At 39.3% G+C, this 19,842-nt stretch overlaps 1 protein-coding gene across 2 annotated transcripts in view; it reads right to left on the reverse strand.

Annotated features, from left to right (window-relative positions):
- Nucleotides 1-19,842, reverse strand: part of RGS22 (regulator of G protein signaling 22) — a 159,579-nt gene that overhangs the window by 19,924 nt on the left and 119,813 nt on the right. For both annotated transcript variants that reach the window (XM_073632037.1, XM_073632036.1), the window contains exons 17-21: nucleotides 15,990-16,156; nucleotides 7,264-7,426; nucleotides 5,611-5,769; nucleotides 3,538-3,606; nucleotides 586-747 (exon numbers count right to left, since the gene is read on the reverse strand). In XM_073632037.1, coding sequence (XP_073488138.1) covers nucleotides 586-747; nucleotides 3,538-3,606; nucleotides 5,611-5,769; nucleotides 7,264-7,426; nucleotides 15,990-16,156 — 720 coding nt within the window. The remainder of the gene's footprint in view (nucleotides 1-585; nucleotides 748-3,537; nucleotides 3,607-5,610; nucleotides 5,770-7,263; nucleotides 7,427-15,989; nucleotides 16,157-19,842) is intronic.

The following is a 19,842-nucleotide window of genomic DNA, read 5'->3' on the forward strand; positions in this document are numbered from 1 at the left end:
CACCAATCTTGTCTCAAAATATCACCCAAAAGGTCCTCTCGACTCCTCCCAAGACCTCTAGCTCTCTTGTCTCTTTCTTCCATGCTCATCTCCGGGACTTCTCCAGAGCCTCTCCTATCCTCTGGTACTCTCTATCTCAATCTGTCCAGCACTCTGGCCACCTTTAGGCGATCTCTGAAAACTCATCTCTGCAGGGAAGCCTATCCCATCCCCACCTAACAACTGAACTTTTAATTCTTCCATCGCCCCATCCCCTACAGCTATTCCCTATTTTACTACTTGCCTCACCCTATTAGATTGTAAGCTTATATTACCCCTCCCCCTTTGCATTTTATTGTATTGTAACTGTATTGTCTCCTTTTATATCGTAAAGAGCTGCGCAAACTATTGGCGCTATATAAATCCTGTATAATAATAATAATCAACGCACTGAGGACTGGTTAACAGATCTAGGTACTTCTGATTTTTACACATACATTTTTATGCAGATAAAAATACATATAAGCATCTTTTACGATATACAATGATGAAGTCAAGTCTTTAGAAATATAAATGTTTTACTCACTTTACAGTTAACAGGCATACCTTATACTTTTGCACTTCTTGCCAAAACAGCAGTCCATTTTCAAAGAAATCTCCCTTAAGAGATATGAAACGCTGGAACTGGCTTGCAGTGATGGGGTTCAGTAAAGCTTTTCGGAAAGCTATAATTTCTTTGGAGGAAGATATCCATTTACTGTCTAGGTGCTGTAAGGAAAAAAATCCTTTGTTTACCAGACTTTGATCTATCGTGTACTACTATCACAATCTTTGCAATATCTGATATGTAGTATTTAAATGACTACATGACTCATCTATCTACACTGCCAGCATCCACTTATGTAGGAAATTGCCCTTTCAGAAACACCCACTGGTACCCATGCAAGCCCAAATAAATGGTTTACCATACTCCCCTGCTACTGGTAACTGATACTAAAATATGTATGTTCTCCCATTAGGCAATACCGTCCAGTAATTCTGAAACCCTACACTATGCCCCTACTGTGAGGGTAAGTACTTCAATAGGACTTTAGAAAACACTGTTTTTTAATACATAATGTCATGCTACGTTTTTTTTTTTTTTTTTTTTACTGTCAATGATCAACGGCAAACAGTTTCAACCAGTAACAGCTTTTATTTTTTAAACAGCCATAAAGTGATGGAGACATAAGGGATCTAATGGTAATAGTTGCCGCAATGTCGAAAACACTGCAACTTTTTGGCCCTAACCAGAAAACATACGATTTTGTCACATGTGCGGCTAAGAAAACTTTAGTTTTTCTAGCATGCTTATTTTTCTGTATATTTTTTTTGTAATGCAGTCTCCAAATGATTCCAGGTTACCTCTCATCACATCAGAAGATCATACCATTGATAACCACTTTATAAGAAAAAAAAAAAAAGATTAGATACTCACATGATTCTTCTTTCAGCTGACACTATATCCACCATTCTTTCACTATACAGGCAGTACTATGTGGACTATACAGACAATAATATGTGGGTTATCTCAATTAATTTCTATTTTGTTTTACATAACTTACTTTTTATTGATGTTTTCTACAGTACAATAAAGTGTAAGAAAACCTGAATGATTTCTCACAGTCACAGCATACAATAAATATATCAAAGCAGTGTTATTCAGAGCAGCGAGCACATCAATAAGGTAAGGCACATAGAACTACTTAAGTCCTAAGGTAAGGTGCATAGCTGGACTCACTTGGATGATGCAGTCCTGACGCAATAAGAAATTTGTAACAGACAATATTTCATATGCCTGGTCGGGGGCCACAACTAGAATAATTCTTAAAAAGCCCTAGACTTAGGGAAAGCATGTGTTTTTTCCACAGCAAGGTTGTCTAGCACAAAGGTGTCCTCAAAATCTTGAACCAAAGGGAAAGTTTAGAAGGAGAGCTCTTCACCATATCCATCTGGGTGTGCATGCCGGGCACACTGCCCAAACCTTTAGATGTTGGAAAAGTTTGTTTGCTCATATCGGGTCCTCCTGAAAATGTCACAGCTCCCAGACTTTGTAGAATTGCTTAAGGGTGTCTGTCATGAAGATAAGGTGCAGTAAGGTTCTCTATGGGTTTAACATCTCTAATTCTAGCAGTGTTTTTTTCTCATTTAAGGGCTATCAGGTATCTATCTAGCTGCAATGATTGTGTGATATAACAGTTTTGTGGCAGTTATATAAAATGATTGTGTGATATAACAGTTTTGTGGCAGTTATATAAAAAAGTTTGGAGGGGTAAGCCTAGAAGGTTTTGGGGTTGAAGAGGATCCATGTATCAAGGAATGTATCAAGGAACAGACAGGTTCCCAAAAAGCTTAAAGCGGAGTTCCACCCAAGAATGGAACTTCCGCTTATCCGGTTCCTCCCCCCCTCCGGTGTTACATTTGGCACCTTTCAGGGGGGAGGGAGGATCAGATACCTGTCTAATACAGGTATTTGCTTCCACTTCCGTTGAAATATCGCTGCAGAATCCGCGGTGATCTATGCCATGTTCGGCCCCTCCTTGTCCCCCCGCTGTCTTCTGGGAGACATACAGGTCCCAGAAGACAGCAGGGACCAGTCAGAACATGCAGCATGACTCGCGCATGTGCAGTAGGGAAACAGGCTGTGAAGCCACAAGGCTTCACTTCCTGATTCCCTTACTGAAGATGCCGGTGCCTCCACCCTGAGCCAAGGGATGGGTCAGCTTTGGGTGAGGACATCGCGGGCTCCCTGGACAGGCAAGTGTCCTTATTTTAAAGGTCAGCAGCTGCAGTATTTGTAACTGCTGACTTTTAATTTTTTTTTTTCGCCGCAACTCTGTTTTAAGGCTCGGTTCACACCTAAGACGGCCGCGGATCACACAGGAATGCTGTGCATCCCTGTTCTCCATTTCAGGGATGAATCAGGGCCAAATCTTTGTCTGAATTCGGCCCTGAAACTGAGCCAAAGACACGCAGCTTTCTGTGCAAGCTGCTCCGCAGCCACCCCGGACATATGTGAACCGGCTGCATAGAGAGCCAGTCACATTCTCCTGTCATGCAAATTGGATGCGGAGAAACCCACATCAAATTCGCATAGGTGTGAAGCCAGCCTTAATGTTTGCATAGTATCAAAAAATATCTGTTTTATTGACGGGCAAGAACATAATTGGAGAATACAAATTTCCTACATACTGAATCCCTCCCACTGAAATGATTATTTGACAACGTTGTCTAGTCATGGCAATGTCTGTATTTCACAGCAGTCTTGGCTTGGCCACTGAAAACAACCTGGATTATTTGGGGCTCTATTTGATTTTACAGCTGTTGTCCAGTATAAATTTGAACTTACTGCCAGCACATAAGACCTGATAAAGGGGAAGTTTTGAGATTTTTACCCAAGCTTTATGGTGTTCTTATCATGCTAATTTTCTATTACACTGGAGGTAACTCCAATATAGAAGATTCCCAAATAATAGCTTTATGAAATAATACTGAATAATGTCAATTCAAATAATCTACCTTCCATACTCCCAGTTTCTTCTTGTTTGTTTGGGATATGACATCCTCTGCCACATCCTTCATCTGTGACTGGAGACAAATCAAATACACTGTTTAAATATTCAACATTTCATATACATTGTTGTTACAAAAAATTCTATATTTTAACTACCACAGAATCTATCACACTAATACAACAATGGACAACGTGGTATTTCTGGGTCACACAATAATAGGGAAGCCAGAGATTGACAACTCCTAAAAAAGAAACACCCATCCATCCACCTTCATGTTCCTTACTGCTGTAGAGGACACAGGGTAAACAGTTTGAGCAGGTCGGTCCAAATGTATCTTTGCTGTCCTGTGACCTCTAAATTTTGCAGAGGGAGTTTCAATGGTATTCTCAAACCACCAGGGAGATATAAGCCTACCAGTGTCTTCTGGGACTTCTCCTAACTGATGTAGGAGCATCTGTGGAGAATTCCAAACCAACTCTACTGGCACCTCTTAGTTCAAAAGAGCAGCATTTAATTCCAAGGTGCCCCAAAACTACCAAGTTCTATTACAAAGAATAAGCTTTGATTATAGATGATCGGCATATAACATTCTAATGATGAAAATTGTCGCTCCCGCTTCAGGCAGTCATATCTCCTTATAGACTCTCCATCCAATAATAGCCCATAAAAAAAAAGTCTCACAATAGTGCAGTACCATAACCACAACTACATAAAACAAAAATAGCATGCTAGTGCTAAATTCTGAGAAGTCTTTAAAATAAAAGCAAAAAATAGATAGTCAAAGTTCCACCAAGAATGGATATGGTCTTATGGGGTTAAAATGGTCTTTTAAATTTCTTTAGATTACCAAGGAAAGGGTTAACTTGGTGTGGTGTATACCATGCTTTGCTGCTCCATCCACCAGCAGTGAAAAACTGACACCTGCAAAATACAAAGAAAGAGACAGAGCGCACGAGCCCCTAGTGCAACACGGTTTATTAAATAGAGATACAAAGTAACAAAGAAACACTAAACACTCATATGGTTTTCTTAAAACAGAAGTGTCTATGGTTGTGCTGTGATGTAGCTCCGGCACACAGGGCTCCAGGCAGGATTCAGAGCGAGCGCGGAGATGAGTAGTCCCAATGGGATGATGTACAGCCGCCAACAAGCTGCACGTAAGCCACCCACTCACAGCAGAAATCCTCTGGAGATAAGAGAACCCGACTGGACTCCACAGGCACCTGATGCACGAGCTGGAACAGCTGAAGAATGAAGCTAATGATCGCTATGACAACATGTTTCAGAGGGTGTAGCCTCCTTCCTCAGGTCTCAGGAGCGCTCGTGCCCCGTGCGATCTGTCTCTGGTTCTATAAAACATAGTCTTTAAACAGACAATCAACTGTCAGTGTGCCCGCTTCCCATGTGTCAGCCGGGTACATGTCGCCTCACCCCCTCATAGTTCCACTAACCAACATTGGGTCATTTCCAGGCTAGCGTGCTTGCATCACTTCTGGTCCTGCATGTGGTAACGCACTGATGCATTTTGTCCATACGGACTTTTTTTTTTTTTTTTTTTTTTATGAGCGATTATTGGATGGAGAGCCTATAAGAAAATATGACTGCCTGAAGCAGGAGGATCCTGGGAAACTGGAAACCAATTTTCATCATTAGAGTGTTATAGGTCGATCATCTATGATGTGAGGCATTGATTTTTGGTGAGTTTATTCAATCTACACTGTGGAAGTGGTTATCATGAATACTGCATGAAGATTGATATATTATTGAAGATTGATGGACACTATTGGTGATTTATAGCCCATACTTATGTGGAGGTATTTTTTGTGACTTATGTTATTTTGAGTTATTTGTGATATTTGGTCACTTGTATTTAGTTGCATTTTTGAATTGAGGTTATTATGTGCAGCACCACCTAATGTTTGTATATATTTTATTTTTGCAGACACTGTTTATAACAGTGACTATGCCCCATGCTGTGTCCTCCTGCCTCTTTACCAGTAAGCTTCCCTTGCTGTCTGTACCACCCTGCACAGCCTACTATGAAAATATATTGCATTAAACAAAGTGTGCTTCTTACTTGCATCTTCCGGCGTTCCCTGTATTCTTCTGTTGACAGGAACATAGGAAGCCATTTCTTCTCTATCCTCATCCGGACATATTTCTGTATTTCAACAAGGACAGCAGAGGATAGGCGATCATGAAGAATTTTCCCCCAGCCCCCTGCCAGATTCATCACCTGCAGAAAAGGATGAGTCAATGGGTGGCTATGTCATTTTTTGTTTTAGGTCAAAGTGTTCAAAAATGGAAGAACATACTTTATCTTGCCTAAAAAAAAAAAAAAAAACATATACAAATTTTTTTTGATACTTACACCCCAAAAAGTCTACTTTTTGCTAATTCTCTTATAAATTAATTATTAATTTATACAAGTTACTCTAGGCTTTATATACTGTAAATCTAGTGAAATCTTAAGTGACACTAAACTATGTCCTTATTCTGCACAAATAATCCATACACATTAAATAATGGCCCTGTAATCTATTTTTTATCAAATTGTTTCTTATTGCGCCATGCACATTAGTTGCGGTCATGTGAACTGCTCTATGCACACTAATTTTCCCATAGTTTATGGTCCCGAGAACATCTTGGGAGTGAGTAAGACCGGGTGGCTCTGTTCCTACATACAGTGGGACCATGGAGAACGAATATAGTCACCCTCTAATGGGAAGTCCATAAATGCAATGAGTGGGAAAGGGTGGGACATTAGATTACTTAATGCTGCATTGATGGCAACCACATAGGGAGGTCTGTGGGGTAAGTGGCACCTGCTTGTGATTCAATAGTTATCTAGTCTGGTTTGTATGTAGTAGAATACATTTGTGTCAGTTGAGTCAATTAGACTGCCCTATAATACTTCAGGAGATTTGGGACAGCCAATCGACCTGATTATTTGAGAGCATACAATGTAGTCTCTCCCTATTTTGACCTGGATATATACAGTATAATAGACCCTAGAATTAGACCTTTTTTAACTATTCAATTTCCACAAAAACTACCACAACCTAATAATACATTTATTCATCACCCTGATCATTTTCTTTTTTTTTTTTTTTCTAATCTGTTAGATTGTAGAGCACCCAAGGATGGCATTAATACAAAAGAAATAACATAAATGGAAAAACAAATGGGTCATAAAAAACAAACAGTAAAATAAAAAGGACACGGATCCAGTCTGGTCAGGAAAAAGATACAGTTGCAGATACAATCTTAAGTTATATGTTAGCAATAGACTAAAGAGGCCTACCGAAACTATATACGGTACATGGATTCCAGGCAGTGCCCACAGAAAGGGATACAAGAACAGTCATAGACCAAAATAGTCATGCCTCAGATACTCCAGAGCTATAGTGATTCCATTTGGCCCAGATGGAGTAAAACTTATTATATTTGTCATTGCATTGTGCCATCCACTCCTCAGGTTCCATTAACCAAGACACCAGCTTCACCCAGTCCTCCCTGCCAGGAACCTTGGGCATCTTGCAATACACAACAATCAGATGCCGAGATGCATTAAGGAGTTGTGGCAAAGCACTCCTCTTATAGTGACTGCTGATCATTTTCTTTATTTAATATAGCAATTACAGAACTAAAATCCTCAATACTTTTCTTCTTTCCAATCAATAAAGACTGCAACATAAAAAGAGGATAGAATTGCTTGCTCATTTTATACCTGTTCTTGTTGGTCTCTCGTAGCTGGACTGTTTGGACCAAAGAAATATTTTTTATTAAGATATTTATTCTTTATATCCTTTGATTTTTCTTGTCTTTTTTCTTTATCTTTGTGAGGCATTCTTCTGAGCTGCTCAAGATCAAGCCAGCACATTAGATCCATGCTGAAAAAGTAATGAGAAGAGCCCCATGAAAACACAAAGCAAATGGGCAGGATAACTCAAGGGCTCTGTTTCTTCTTCCCAGTAAAATATTTACCTAGCTGCAAAACATACTTTTACTTTAAGGTTTGATACTGTTATGCAAAAAGCACATGAAAAGACGTTTACATTTTAGTAGTCAATTTATATATTTATTTTTTATATTAGAAAAAAATGACAAATAATAATTCCAGGGTGGCAGAAAACAATATTAAAACCACTCAGCTTGAAAAAAAAAATTTGAAATGTATCCTAAAAGTCAATGTCAACCTTATTTGAATAACATTTATTTTGCCAAAGCACCATGCATTGTATAAAACCGCCATTCTTTTTTTTTTTTTAATGCATACAGTGCTATTGGTCTTCACCAACCTCTTTAAGCCACTTCCAGTCTATATCCACCCACTCGACTGCATTGGCTTCATCTTGTTCTGGACTGGCTTACTGATAGCAAAAAGGGTGAACCATGTCTGTACAATGCGCGCATTCACAGCTGTTTGTAGTCTTCATCAGAAGCATGAATGACAGTGTGACAACACAGGGGCACAATTGGGAGACAATTGTCACCTCTTAACAAGAAGTGCTTAAACAAGGACTGAAAATTTAGAAAAAACCTTGTGAGCTGATATATAGTACCAAAAAGCTGCTGGCACTTTCCACACTTCCAAAATATGTGAAAATACAAAATAATACAAAATAAGTACAGTGCTATACCAAAAATCAAATGTGCATATACAGAGTTATATCCAATGTGCATATATAAAAATTTTATATAATCAAATAGTGCAAAATGCTATAAATTTCCTGATACTATACAAAATAAATAATTATATGCCTTAAAACTAGCAATAAAGTGCAATGTACTCCTTATTGCACACAGTGTCCTTATAAACTCCAATCAATCGTCAAACGTGCAAAAGAGAACAATCGTGCAAAAAAACAACAAAAGACAGCGATCGTAAAAAAAACAAAACAAACAGTTCATTTGGCAATCTGTGATATCACTAGATGAATGAAGGTAAATATCTTCACTCTAATCCACCTCTGTGCATATTATATATATATATATATATATATATATATATATATATATATATATATATATATATATATATATATATATATATATATATATATATATATATATATATATCCTCGTGTCACTGTCACCAGTTGTGCCCTCACCTTATAGGCTTATTTGCTACGCCTTTAGATTACAATCAATCCTCTGCTTGGCTTCTTTAGATTTTCCACCTTCTTATGGCTTATCCACTTATTCAGGCATCTCATATCACAGGGTATACTCCATCCTTATTATTTACCATTGGTCTCCACTCACATCGCCCACATGCAAGGTAATAAATAATTTTAATCTGAAGAAATGTGAGTGAAATCTGTCTTATGTTTTATATAAATAAATCTTTTAAAACGGTAAAGCACTATTGTAAGCTTTATTAACTTGCATGTGGGCGATGTGAGTGGAGACCAAAGGTAAATTAATAAGGATGGAGTATACCCTGTTATATGAGATGCCTGAATAAGTGGATAAACCATAAGAAGGAGGAAAATCTAAAGAGGCCAAGCAGAGGATTGATTGCAATCTAAAGGCGTAGCTATTAAGCCTATAAGGTGAGGGCACAACTGGTGACGGTGACACGAGAATATATATATATGCACAGAGGTGGATTAGAGTGAATCGTTCTCTTTTGCATGATTGATTGGAATTCATAAGAACACTGTGTGCAATAAGGAGTACATTGCACTTTATTGCTAGTTTTAAGGCATAGAATATTTTGTATAGTATCAGGAAATTTACAGCACTTTTTTATATATAGAATTTTTATATATGCACATTGGATATAATTCTGTATATGCACATTTGATTTTTGATTTTTGGTATAGCGCTACACTTATTTTGTATCATTTTAAACAAGGACTGTCACTGCAAAATCACTACTAGCAGCAAAAAAAATTGAAAACAACCATCAAAATTGCATTAAAGTATATCTAAAGACAAAACTTTGTCCTACTTGAGAGATTTTCTTTCATTTCCTGTCCTACAAACACAACAGAGGAGATATATCTCCACTATGAGGGAAATTCTCTTTTAGACAGCTCTAAACAGACCATGTGTCCCCTTTGGAATATTTCCCCTATATTCGCAATCTGGTGACAATTCAGAAAGCTTGGATTTTCCATCACTTGCGACCTGAGGGACACTAGTTAACAGAACAATTGCAGAGAAATATAGATAAAGAGAAATGAAAAGAAAAAAACATTTAAAAAACCTTCACTGCCAAAACTTTTTAAGTTAAATCTTAAGCTGGCCATAGAGGGATCGCAATTCAGTCGGTTTAGCAGGGACTGGTTAAATTTAAATTTCGATTCATATGTGACTGTCTGTTCATCAGAAGTCGATTGATAGATCGACTTCTGTCGACCGGTCTTGTTGGAAATGTTTTCTCAATTGACTGCAGCCACTGACCAGTGTATCCTGACAGCAGAGTCCCGCTATGAGAATACTATGTCTCTGTGGGGAGGATACCTCTACCCACCTACCTTGTATGGATGGATGAACCTGTTAATTTTTTTTCATTCAGCCTATTGGCTGATCTAAAAAAAATGAGTCATCTATGGCCAGCTTTACATGAAGGTTTGGTGACTGGATTTCTGGATCTACTCTAAAGGAAAACTTTCCTGATAGAAACACTGAGATCAGAGGGTCAGCATAATAGCCATGCAACAAACATTTTTCAGAAGGAAAACACAGACCCTTCTATTTTTCTCAGAAAAGGTTTATTTTAATGACTTATAGAACAGTTTGGGGCCTCATATCATTTAACTTTTTATGCTAGTCAAATGCCACAAGGAACGAGTAAGTAAAGCACATGTGATCCCAAAAACAGAGCGTAGCTAAAGATTTTAGGGCCCTGATACAATCTTGAAATCAAGACCCTGCACCAGTGAGGGCGAACCTTGGCACTCCAGATGTTTTGGAACTACATTTTCCATGTTGCTCAACTACACTGCAGAGTGCAAGAGCGTCATGAGAAATGTAGTTCCAAAACATCTGGAGTGCCAAGGTTCGCCATCACTGCCCTACACCTTCACAACTTCCTGCTCAGCCCTCCCTTCCAAATTTTCACTTCACTATATAATACAGAAACAAAACTTATGAAGAGCTTGGAAATGCTCATAGAAGATCCTCCAAGCAGCTAATCAGTGGCTTGGTGATGCAGCCCAAAGCAACCCTTGTCCTCGGTCTTGTAAAAACAGAAATCACATGACCAAGGCAGTGTTCCAGTCTTCAACAACTTCCCAGTCTGCCATTGAAGATTTTATATGAACAGTTCTCCACTTTGCATTATTGTAAGTTTTACTACTGTGTAATGTTAAGAAGCTGAGTGTGAGAGAGCCTGAAATTGACCCAGGCCTGCCAGAGCAGGGACTGTTGTGATCATGGTACCTATGCAACTGCTTACAAATACTGTACATTTTAAGACAGTAGAAGTTATGTTGCGTGTATACACAACCTCACAATGGCATCATCATAAATGCCAATGAAACTCAGGGAAGAATGTCCTTTAAATTTGTATGAGCATAGCTTCTATTTAGTTCCTAAGTCAGTCCTGATCAGCTATGACCTGTGGAGGAAGAAGAGTAGCTACAAGCGTGCTATTTTTTCATTGTGTAGCACTGTTAGAACTCTGGGGTCCCTATGACCAAAAAAAAAAAAGTAGCAGGTAGTGTTTAGACCCTGCACCTCAGGTGGGCCCACATCATTCGCCAGGATGACCTGTTTGTATACTTATCCTGTTGGTCCTTGTTAGCCTCTCTATTGCTATAGCTACTGGTCTCCAAGCCTGACCCCATGTGGGAAAAATTCGCACCCACCCCCCCTCCTTTATTTTCTGTTTCCTCCATGTTTGTTGGTGGTCCTTTACATTATTTTAAACTCCTGACGAAGCTCTAGCTTGAGCAAAACATCTAGGGTTTTCTTTTGGGAGCACTTTTTTTGGAATTTGATTTTGGGGTTTACACATGGTCTATTGGGAAGGGGGGTTTTGAGCAACTCCTTGATATTTGGTGGTTAGCAATCCAGTTTTTTTGAAAAAGGCAGCAGAGGAAGTAGGGAGGTTGACCCTATGGAACATCATACATTGAGGGTTTTGAACCTCTGCAAGTTACCTCCCTTGCTAAGTTGTTACTAATTTTATAGAGGTTTTGCATTGTGCCGCATTTATGTACCTCTATATTTTTGATTTTGAGAATTCAGTGACCTCCACTATGGTATGATACTACCCCAGAGAAGCCCCCCCCCCAAAGCCATATTAAGGTTGCTGTGGGATTGGAGTGGAGAGTGTTCCTGTCCCTTTTTGAACAATCACTGACCACCAATATCAGACTGATACAGATTAATTTGGAGCTGGGGAACAACTCCCCCCCCTCCCATTAAAGTAAAAAAACATAAACACAGTTATTGTATACATTTTATAAAAAGTCCTTAATAAAGGTTACGTTTTATACTGGTGGCTTCTGGTGTGTGGAGCAACGCACCCTTGTTTAGTAGTAGTAGTTAACAGGGAAACACTTGTACTGCAGTGAAGGTGCAGGGAAGGTGCACCCGCCTGAAAGAAAACTTGTTTCGTTCTGTGAAGCACACCTAATAAAGCCCTTCCATAACCCCACACTGTTAAATACACACTTGTGATAAGTTTCTTGTAAAATACACAGTGAGACACCTAGGGAGCACATTTGGCCACAGTGACACTGGGAGGAATTAATGTGCCCATTAAAATGCTGGCACTGGTTCTGCTGAGAAGCCACGTCCGGCTTGAGGCAGATGTTTTTATTCTGTACAACACTGATAACATGGGTTTTGGGAATTGCCAAGCTCAATATTAATGCCTCTTGAACAATGTAATATATGTGTGCCTAAACCCAATCAGCTTTTCCTGTAAGCCTAATTTATTGGGCACATTTGCATGAAAAGGTTCATGTCATAACACACGTGTGAAGAATGTGAGAATGATTTATGAGTCTCAAACAAACTGGCAAAACTGCAAGTACAACAAAGTTCTAGAACAAAAGCCATTACTAAATATGCAGTAAAGACCCTCATGTTGTAAAGCGTTGTGCAAACTGTTGGCGTTATATAAATCCTGTATGATAATAATAATAATAATAATAATAATAATAATAAAGGGGCTCAATGTCAATGCTTTTCTTATCTTTTAAAAACTGGCCCCACTGAAGCTAACGCAAATAAAACCTAAACTTAAACAGTGGTAGAGCTGTTCCCATAACAATATAGTTACATAGTCAGGTTGAAAAAAGTCCATCCAGTTTAACCATAAAAAAAAAATATATATATATATGTGTGTATATATATATATATATATATATATATATATATTATCATACAATCCCATATACCCAGTTCTATACCCTCAGTTGATCCAGAGGAAAGTGAAAAACCCCAGCAGAGCATGATCCAATTTGCTACAGCCGGGGAAAAAATTCCTTCCTGATCGACCGAGAGGCAATCGGATTTTCCCTGCTTTTTTCCTTCCCAGTTTTTTAATCAGCTAGAGCCCTTGAAGAAACCTACCAAAAACACAAGGAGAACATACAAACTCTATGAGGACAGTCTCTCTGGTCCCAGATTTACAAGGAGAAAGTGCTAAAACTTAGCCACTATGCATGCCCAGTAAAGATTCAGTTCCCACTATAGGAAAATAAAATCTTACTGGTTGCTATAGGCGACAGCTCCACTTCTGCTCTGTTTTTGTTTACTGACTTCATAAATCAGACATTTGGTGTTTGTCACAGGCTGATGCATATGGTCTGCTCCGTTTTGCATTATAATGGGGTTGATTTCCTAAAGGCAAATCCACTTTGCACTACAAATACACGGCAAGTGCACTTGGAAGTGCAGTTCCTGTAGATCTGAGGAGAAGATCTGAAATGAGGGGAAGCTCTTCTGATTTCTATCATCCAATCATGTGCAAGCTAAAATGCTGTTTTTTATTTTCCTTGCATGTCCCCCTCAAATCTACAGCGACTGCACTTCCAAGTGCACTTGCAGTGTACATGTGGTAAACAGTGGATTTGCCTTTAGTAAATAAACCCCAATGTCTACCTCAGCTATACCTGTTCTTCCACATATATTGATTAGTGTGACAAGGCCAGGTCCACAGGTACAGCAAAGAAGCTCTCAGTGATGTCATACATGGCTGTTATTAATGTCATACTTGAAAACTTTTCTATGGTAATAGCACTGTGCTATGGAACCTTCAAATGAGTGACAACAGAATTCTGAGAGGAGGAAATAAAGAGATCATACATGTCTGAATGTATCATTATTGTCCCATACTCTGACTCTTTAATGTAAACATTTCCTAAGGGAAATATGTAGGCTGCCATTTCTGTCATCCCTCTGCATGTTTAGTACTAGATACCTGGCTTTATTGACTCCCTGGCTTCAACTTTTTCACTTTCAGAGTCAATGACCAGGAACAAGTATGGAAAACAGGAAAGTTGGCAATAAAAATCAAACATAAACATATTGAGAAGTCGTCTGGGCATCACATCCCTAAATATAGGAGCGCAAAGAAAATTTGAACATACAGATTTGGACTTTCAAGGTGCCATGAATAAGATCAAAGAATTATTAAAAGATACTTTGTTCCAACATGTATCATTGATTAACCACTTCAGCCCCAGAAGGTTTTACCCCCTTCCTGACCAGAAATTTGGCACTGCGTCGCTTTAACTGGTAATTGCGCGGTCATGCATTGCTGTACCCAAACTAAATTTGCTTTTTTTTCCCCACAAATAGAGCTTTCTTTTGGTGCTATTTGATCACCTCTGTGGTTTTTATTATTTGCGCTATAAACAAAAAAAGAGCGACAATTTGGGAAAAAAAAAACAATATTTTTTACTTTTTGCTATAATAAATATCCCCAAAAATGTTTAAAAAAAAAACAAATTTCTTCATCAGTTTAGGCCGATATATATTCTTCTACATATTTTTGTTAAAAAAAAAAAATTTTTTTTGATTGGTTTGCAAAAAAAGATATAGCGTCTACAAACTACGGGAAAGATTTATGGCCTTTTTTATTATTATTATTAATTTTTTTTACTAGTAATGGCGGTGATCTGTGATTTTTAGCGGTATTGGGACATTGCGACAGACAGATTGGACACTTTTGACAAATTTTTGGGACCATTGACATTTATACAGCAATAAGTGCTATAAAAATGCACTGATTACTGTGTAAATATCACTGGTAGGGAAGGGGTTAACACTAGGGGGCGATCAAGGGGTTAAATGTGTGTTCCCTCAGTGTTCTAACTGTATGGGGATTGGACTGAGTAGGCTAGGAGACATATCGCTGTTTCTACTTACTAGGAACAAACAACATGTCTCCTCTCCTCTGACAGCACAGGGATTTGTGTGTTTACTGGTGCTCATTGCATACGATCGCGCATGGCCGGCAGCGTTCACGACTGCCGGCCATGCACATAAGGAACCCCGCCGTGCAGCGCGCTCTTGAAGGAAACCCTGTACAGGTACAGGGTTTCGCGCAGGGGAGCCATTTTGCCCCCCGTAAATAGACGTGAGCCGATCGTGAACCGGTTAAAATACACCACAGTAAGAAAAGTGGTAGTCATCACTAACCCATCTTATAAACAGTGCTATATCACAAAGTACAGCTGTTGTGTAAATATGTCACATTAAAATAACGAGTTGAAGATCTTTGATGAACAGCAATGGATTATTCAACATAAGAAACCTGTAGTTCAACACATTTCGCAATGAGCTTCATTGGAAAAAAATACTACATAATATAGATGTGTGGCACCCACTCAAAGGATCCTATGAGATGTCACCAGTCATAACCCAAGGATGGCCACCACCAGAGTTCAAAGGGGGCCATTGGTGAACCGCAGGGAGAGGAAACAGGGTAGCAAACCAGCTTAAAAAAAAAAATAGTGTATGTAAAATGGGGGACCAGTGACTGGTGTCATCTCATGGGATCCTTTGAGTGGGTGCAAAACATCTATATTATGTAGTATTTCTCCTTGATGATGCTCATCATGGAACAAGTGGAAGAACTACATATTACTTGTGTTGAATAATCATTGTATTTATCAAACATCTTCAACTCGTTATTGTAACGTGATGTATTTATACAACAGCTGTACTTTGTGATATAGCACTGTTTATGGGATGTGTTGGTGGTGAATACCACTTTTCTTACTGCAATATGTTTTTATTAATGATACATATTGAAATATAATATCTTTTAATTAACCCTTGATCCTATTATCTGCATACTTGTTCTGGGTAAATAAAAGCACTGAGGTCAACCCCATTGTATTAAAACTGCACAGTGAAGACCCCTTTGAAAGAACTTTTTTCCTAAGAGATGGTAATATTACATGTTTTGCAAATACAGATAACTTACAGAAAATCAGCAATGTTAATAATTCACTCGCAGGTTATTAATCACTACTGTACCTTGCAAAATGTTCCTCTAAGAAGGAACGAAAGTGCTCCAGTTCCATCCGATGACGCACCAGGGTGCCCAGGTTGTAATTCCTGTACTCCTCGGGTACCAACTCCCACAGGTTGGGCTCTTTAGGGATGTCAGGAGGTGGCACAAAGGCTGACTTCTTGGCTTGATCCTGATAAGACATATTTTCATTACATGTATTCTGCTTTAAGGAATGACAAAAGTGAGGTTTTATTGGGGTATCCACCCCATGAGCTGTATGTTAAAATGTATTTCTGTTCTATGGCTCTTTTCACACTACAGCATTATTTATTGGCTCAGATGTTATGTATATAGCAATTCACAAATTCTTCCTATAGGGAAAATAAGGGGGGGCGGGATTTACTAAAACTGGAGCACTCAGAATCTGGTGCAGCTGTGCATGGCAGCCAATCAGCTTCTAACTTCAGCTTGTTTAACTAAGCTTTGACAAAAAAAAAAAAATTTGGAAGCTGATTGGTTTCTGTGCAGAATAGCACTAGATTTTGTATGCTGCACTTTTAGTATAACAACCCAAAAAGTCACCCTTAGGCTGGCCATACAAGGGTCGAATTATTTAATTTTCTTTAGAAAATCTTATCTAAGAATTTTTAGTAGGAATTTCGCACCATTAGTGCAGCAATGGCCGATTTTCATCCTACCTAGGGGTGACACAAGCAACAATAAAAACTCTGTATCAGGGAAATCTTGGACAAAGTACCCCTTGCTGAAAGCTGTGTTAAGCTATATACAGTATCCCACAAAAGTGAGTACACCCCTCACATTTTTGTAAATATTTTATTATATCTTTTCATGTGACAACACTGAAGAAATCAGACTTTGCTATAATGTAAAGTAGTGAGTGTACAGCTTGTATAACAGTGTAAATTTGCTGTCCCCTCAAAATAACTCAACACACAGCCATTAATGTCTAAACTGTTGGCAACAAAAGTGAGTACACCCCTAACTGAAAATGTCCAAATTGGGCCCAAAGTATCAATATTTGTGTGGCCACTATTATTTTCCAGCACTGCCTTAACCCTATTGGGCATGGCGTTCACCAGAGCTTCACAGGTTGCCACTGGAGTCCTGTTCAACTCCTCCATGACGACATCACGGAGCTGGTGGATGTTAGAGACCTTGCTCTCCATCACCTTTCATTTGAGAATGCCCCACAGATGCTCAATAGGGTTTAGGTGTGGAGACATGCTTGACCAGTCCATCACCTTTACCCTCAGCTTCTTTAGCAGTGGTCGTCTTATAGGTGTGTTTTGGGTCATTATGTTGGAATACTGCCCTGTGGCCCAGTCTCCAAAGGGAGGGGATCATGCTCTGCATCAGTATGTCACAGCACATGTTGGCATTCATGGTTCCCTCAATGAACTGTAGCTCTCCAATGCCAGCAGCACTCATGCAGCCCCAGACCATGATACTCCCACCACCATGCTTGACTGTAGGCAAGACGCACTTGTCTTTGTACTCCTCATCTGGTTGCCGCCACACACGCTTGACACCATCTGAACCAAATAAGTTTATCTTGGTCTCATCAGACCACAGGACATGGTTCCAGTAATCCATGTCCTTAGTCTGCTTGTCTTCAGAAAACTGTTTGCGGACTTTCTTGTGCATCATCTTTAGAAGAGGCTTCCTTCTGGGACGACAGCCATGCAGACCAATTTGATGCAGTGTGCGGCATATGGTCTGAGCACTGACAGTCTGACCCCCCACCCCTTCAACCTCTGCAGTAATGTTGGCAGCACTCATACGTCTATTTCCCAAAGACAACCTCTGGATATGACGTCGAGCACGTGCACTCAACTTCTTTGGTCGACCATGGCAAGGCCTGTTCTGAGTGGAACCTGTCCTGTTAAACCGCTGTATAGTCTTGGACACCATGCTGCAGCTCAGTTTCAGGGTCTTGGCAATCTTCTTACAGCCTAGGCCATCTTTATAAAGAGCAACAATTCTTTTTTTCAGATCCTCAGAGAGTTCTTTGCCATGAGGTGTCATGTTGAACTTCCAGTGACCAGTATGACAGAGTGAGAGCGATAATACCAAATTTACCACACCTGCTCCTCATTCACACCTGAGACCTTGTAACACTTAGGAGTCACATGACACCGGGGAGGAAAAATGGCTAATTGGGCCCGATTTGGACATTTTTACTTAGGGATGTACTCACTTTTGTTGCCAGCGGTTTAGACATTAATGACTGTGTGTTGAGTCATTTTGAGGGGACAGCAAATTTACACTGTTACACAAGCTGTACACTCACTACTTTACAAAAATGTGAGGGGTGTACTCACTTTTGTGAGATACTGTATATAACTTGGTGTTGAACAGGTTGACTTGTTTCTGTACTTTATATGGATAATAATCACTGTATTGTCTTGCAGCTGTACTTGCTTGTGGAGCAGGCTAACCCTAACATTTTCTTTTTTTGCAGTTTGGACACGTGTAGTTTTGAAATTAAAAGCATCCAACTTTCTCTGCTCTACAGAGGTGGCAGAGAAGACAGTACACATTAGAGATGGTTGCCACAAGGACACTTCCTCTATCTTCCTTTCAAGTTGCAAGAACAAGGGAGGATCAATGGTAAATGCTAGCAATTCAGGCCAGACATAAGATGTGTGAGTGCCTGTTCTTCCAGAAGCCACAGCATTTTTATACTGCCAGTGATCCTTGGAATGGTCAACAGATCTCCACATTGTGTGAGGTGCAAGTAAGTGCACAAAGGTTCAGAGAAATTTTCACAGAGCTACTGAAATAATTATGAAAGAGGCCTTGGATGGCTACAATGGCTTGAAGGTTGCAGACTGTTAACTGGATTAAAAAAAAACGTGCTGAGAAAAATATTTTCCAGAATAGAGAAAATACTTGCTACACATTACATAGCCCTCTGGTCCACTAGCCCTTGGCATTTGTGCAAAACGGTACTACATTCACAAGAGCAGTTGCTCCAGCCTTCTCATTCATTGTGCAAATGTCTACCAGGATGGTGACTATCTTAAAAAAGCTGAGCAATGTTAACTTCCCTATGTAGACCACAGGGAGGACAGAGGAAGCTCTGAGTAGTAGCGCACTATGTGGGTGAGAAAATCAATAGAATTTTACCTACAGAGACAATGAAGTCTTACCATTACTGTAAGTGGTCCATTTTGTTATTATTTGCAAAACATTTTTTTAGTTTTGGATAATGTAGGGAATGGTTAAAGTGTACCTATGACCAAAATAAAAAAAAATGACATATATGATCCAGTTTGTTAGTACGATTAACACAGCTGTTTTTGTTTTTCTGATTCCCCTTGTAACTAATACCTGGTGATCCAGCCAGTAAGTGTGCAATTTTTCAACTTTCTTTAATCACTTGCTTACTGGGCACTTAAACCCCCCTCCTGCCCAGACCAATTTTGAGCTTTCAGCGCTGTCGCACTTTGAATGACAATTGCGCGGTCATACAACACTGTACCCAAATGTAATTTTTATAATTTTTTTCCCACAAATAGAGCTTTCTTTTGGTGGTATTTAATCACAGCTGGGGTTTTTATTTTTTGCTAAACAAACAAAAAAAGATGGAAATTTTTGAAAAAAAAAAAAAATCATGTTTAATAGTTTGTTATAAAATTTTGCAAACAGGTAATTTTTCTCCTTCATTGATATGCGCTGATGAGGCGTCACTGGTGGGCACTGATAGACACAGTTAAGGCGGCACTGATAGGCACAGTTAAGGCGGCACTGATGGGGACAGATAAGGCGGTACTGATGGCCACGGATGGGCGGCACGGATAGGTGGCACGGATGGGCACTGATAGGTACCACTGATGGGGGGCACTGATGGGC

This window comes from Aquarana catesbeiana, linkage group LG05 (genome assembly GCF_042186555.1).
Source record: "Aquarana catesbeiana isolate 2022-GZ linkage group LG05, ASM4218655v1, whole genome shotgun sequence".
NCBI lineage: Eukaryota > Metazoa > Chordata > Amphibia > Anura > Ranidae > Aquarana > Aquarana catesbeiana.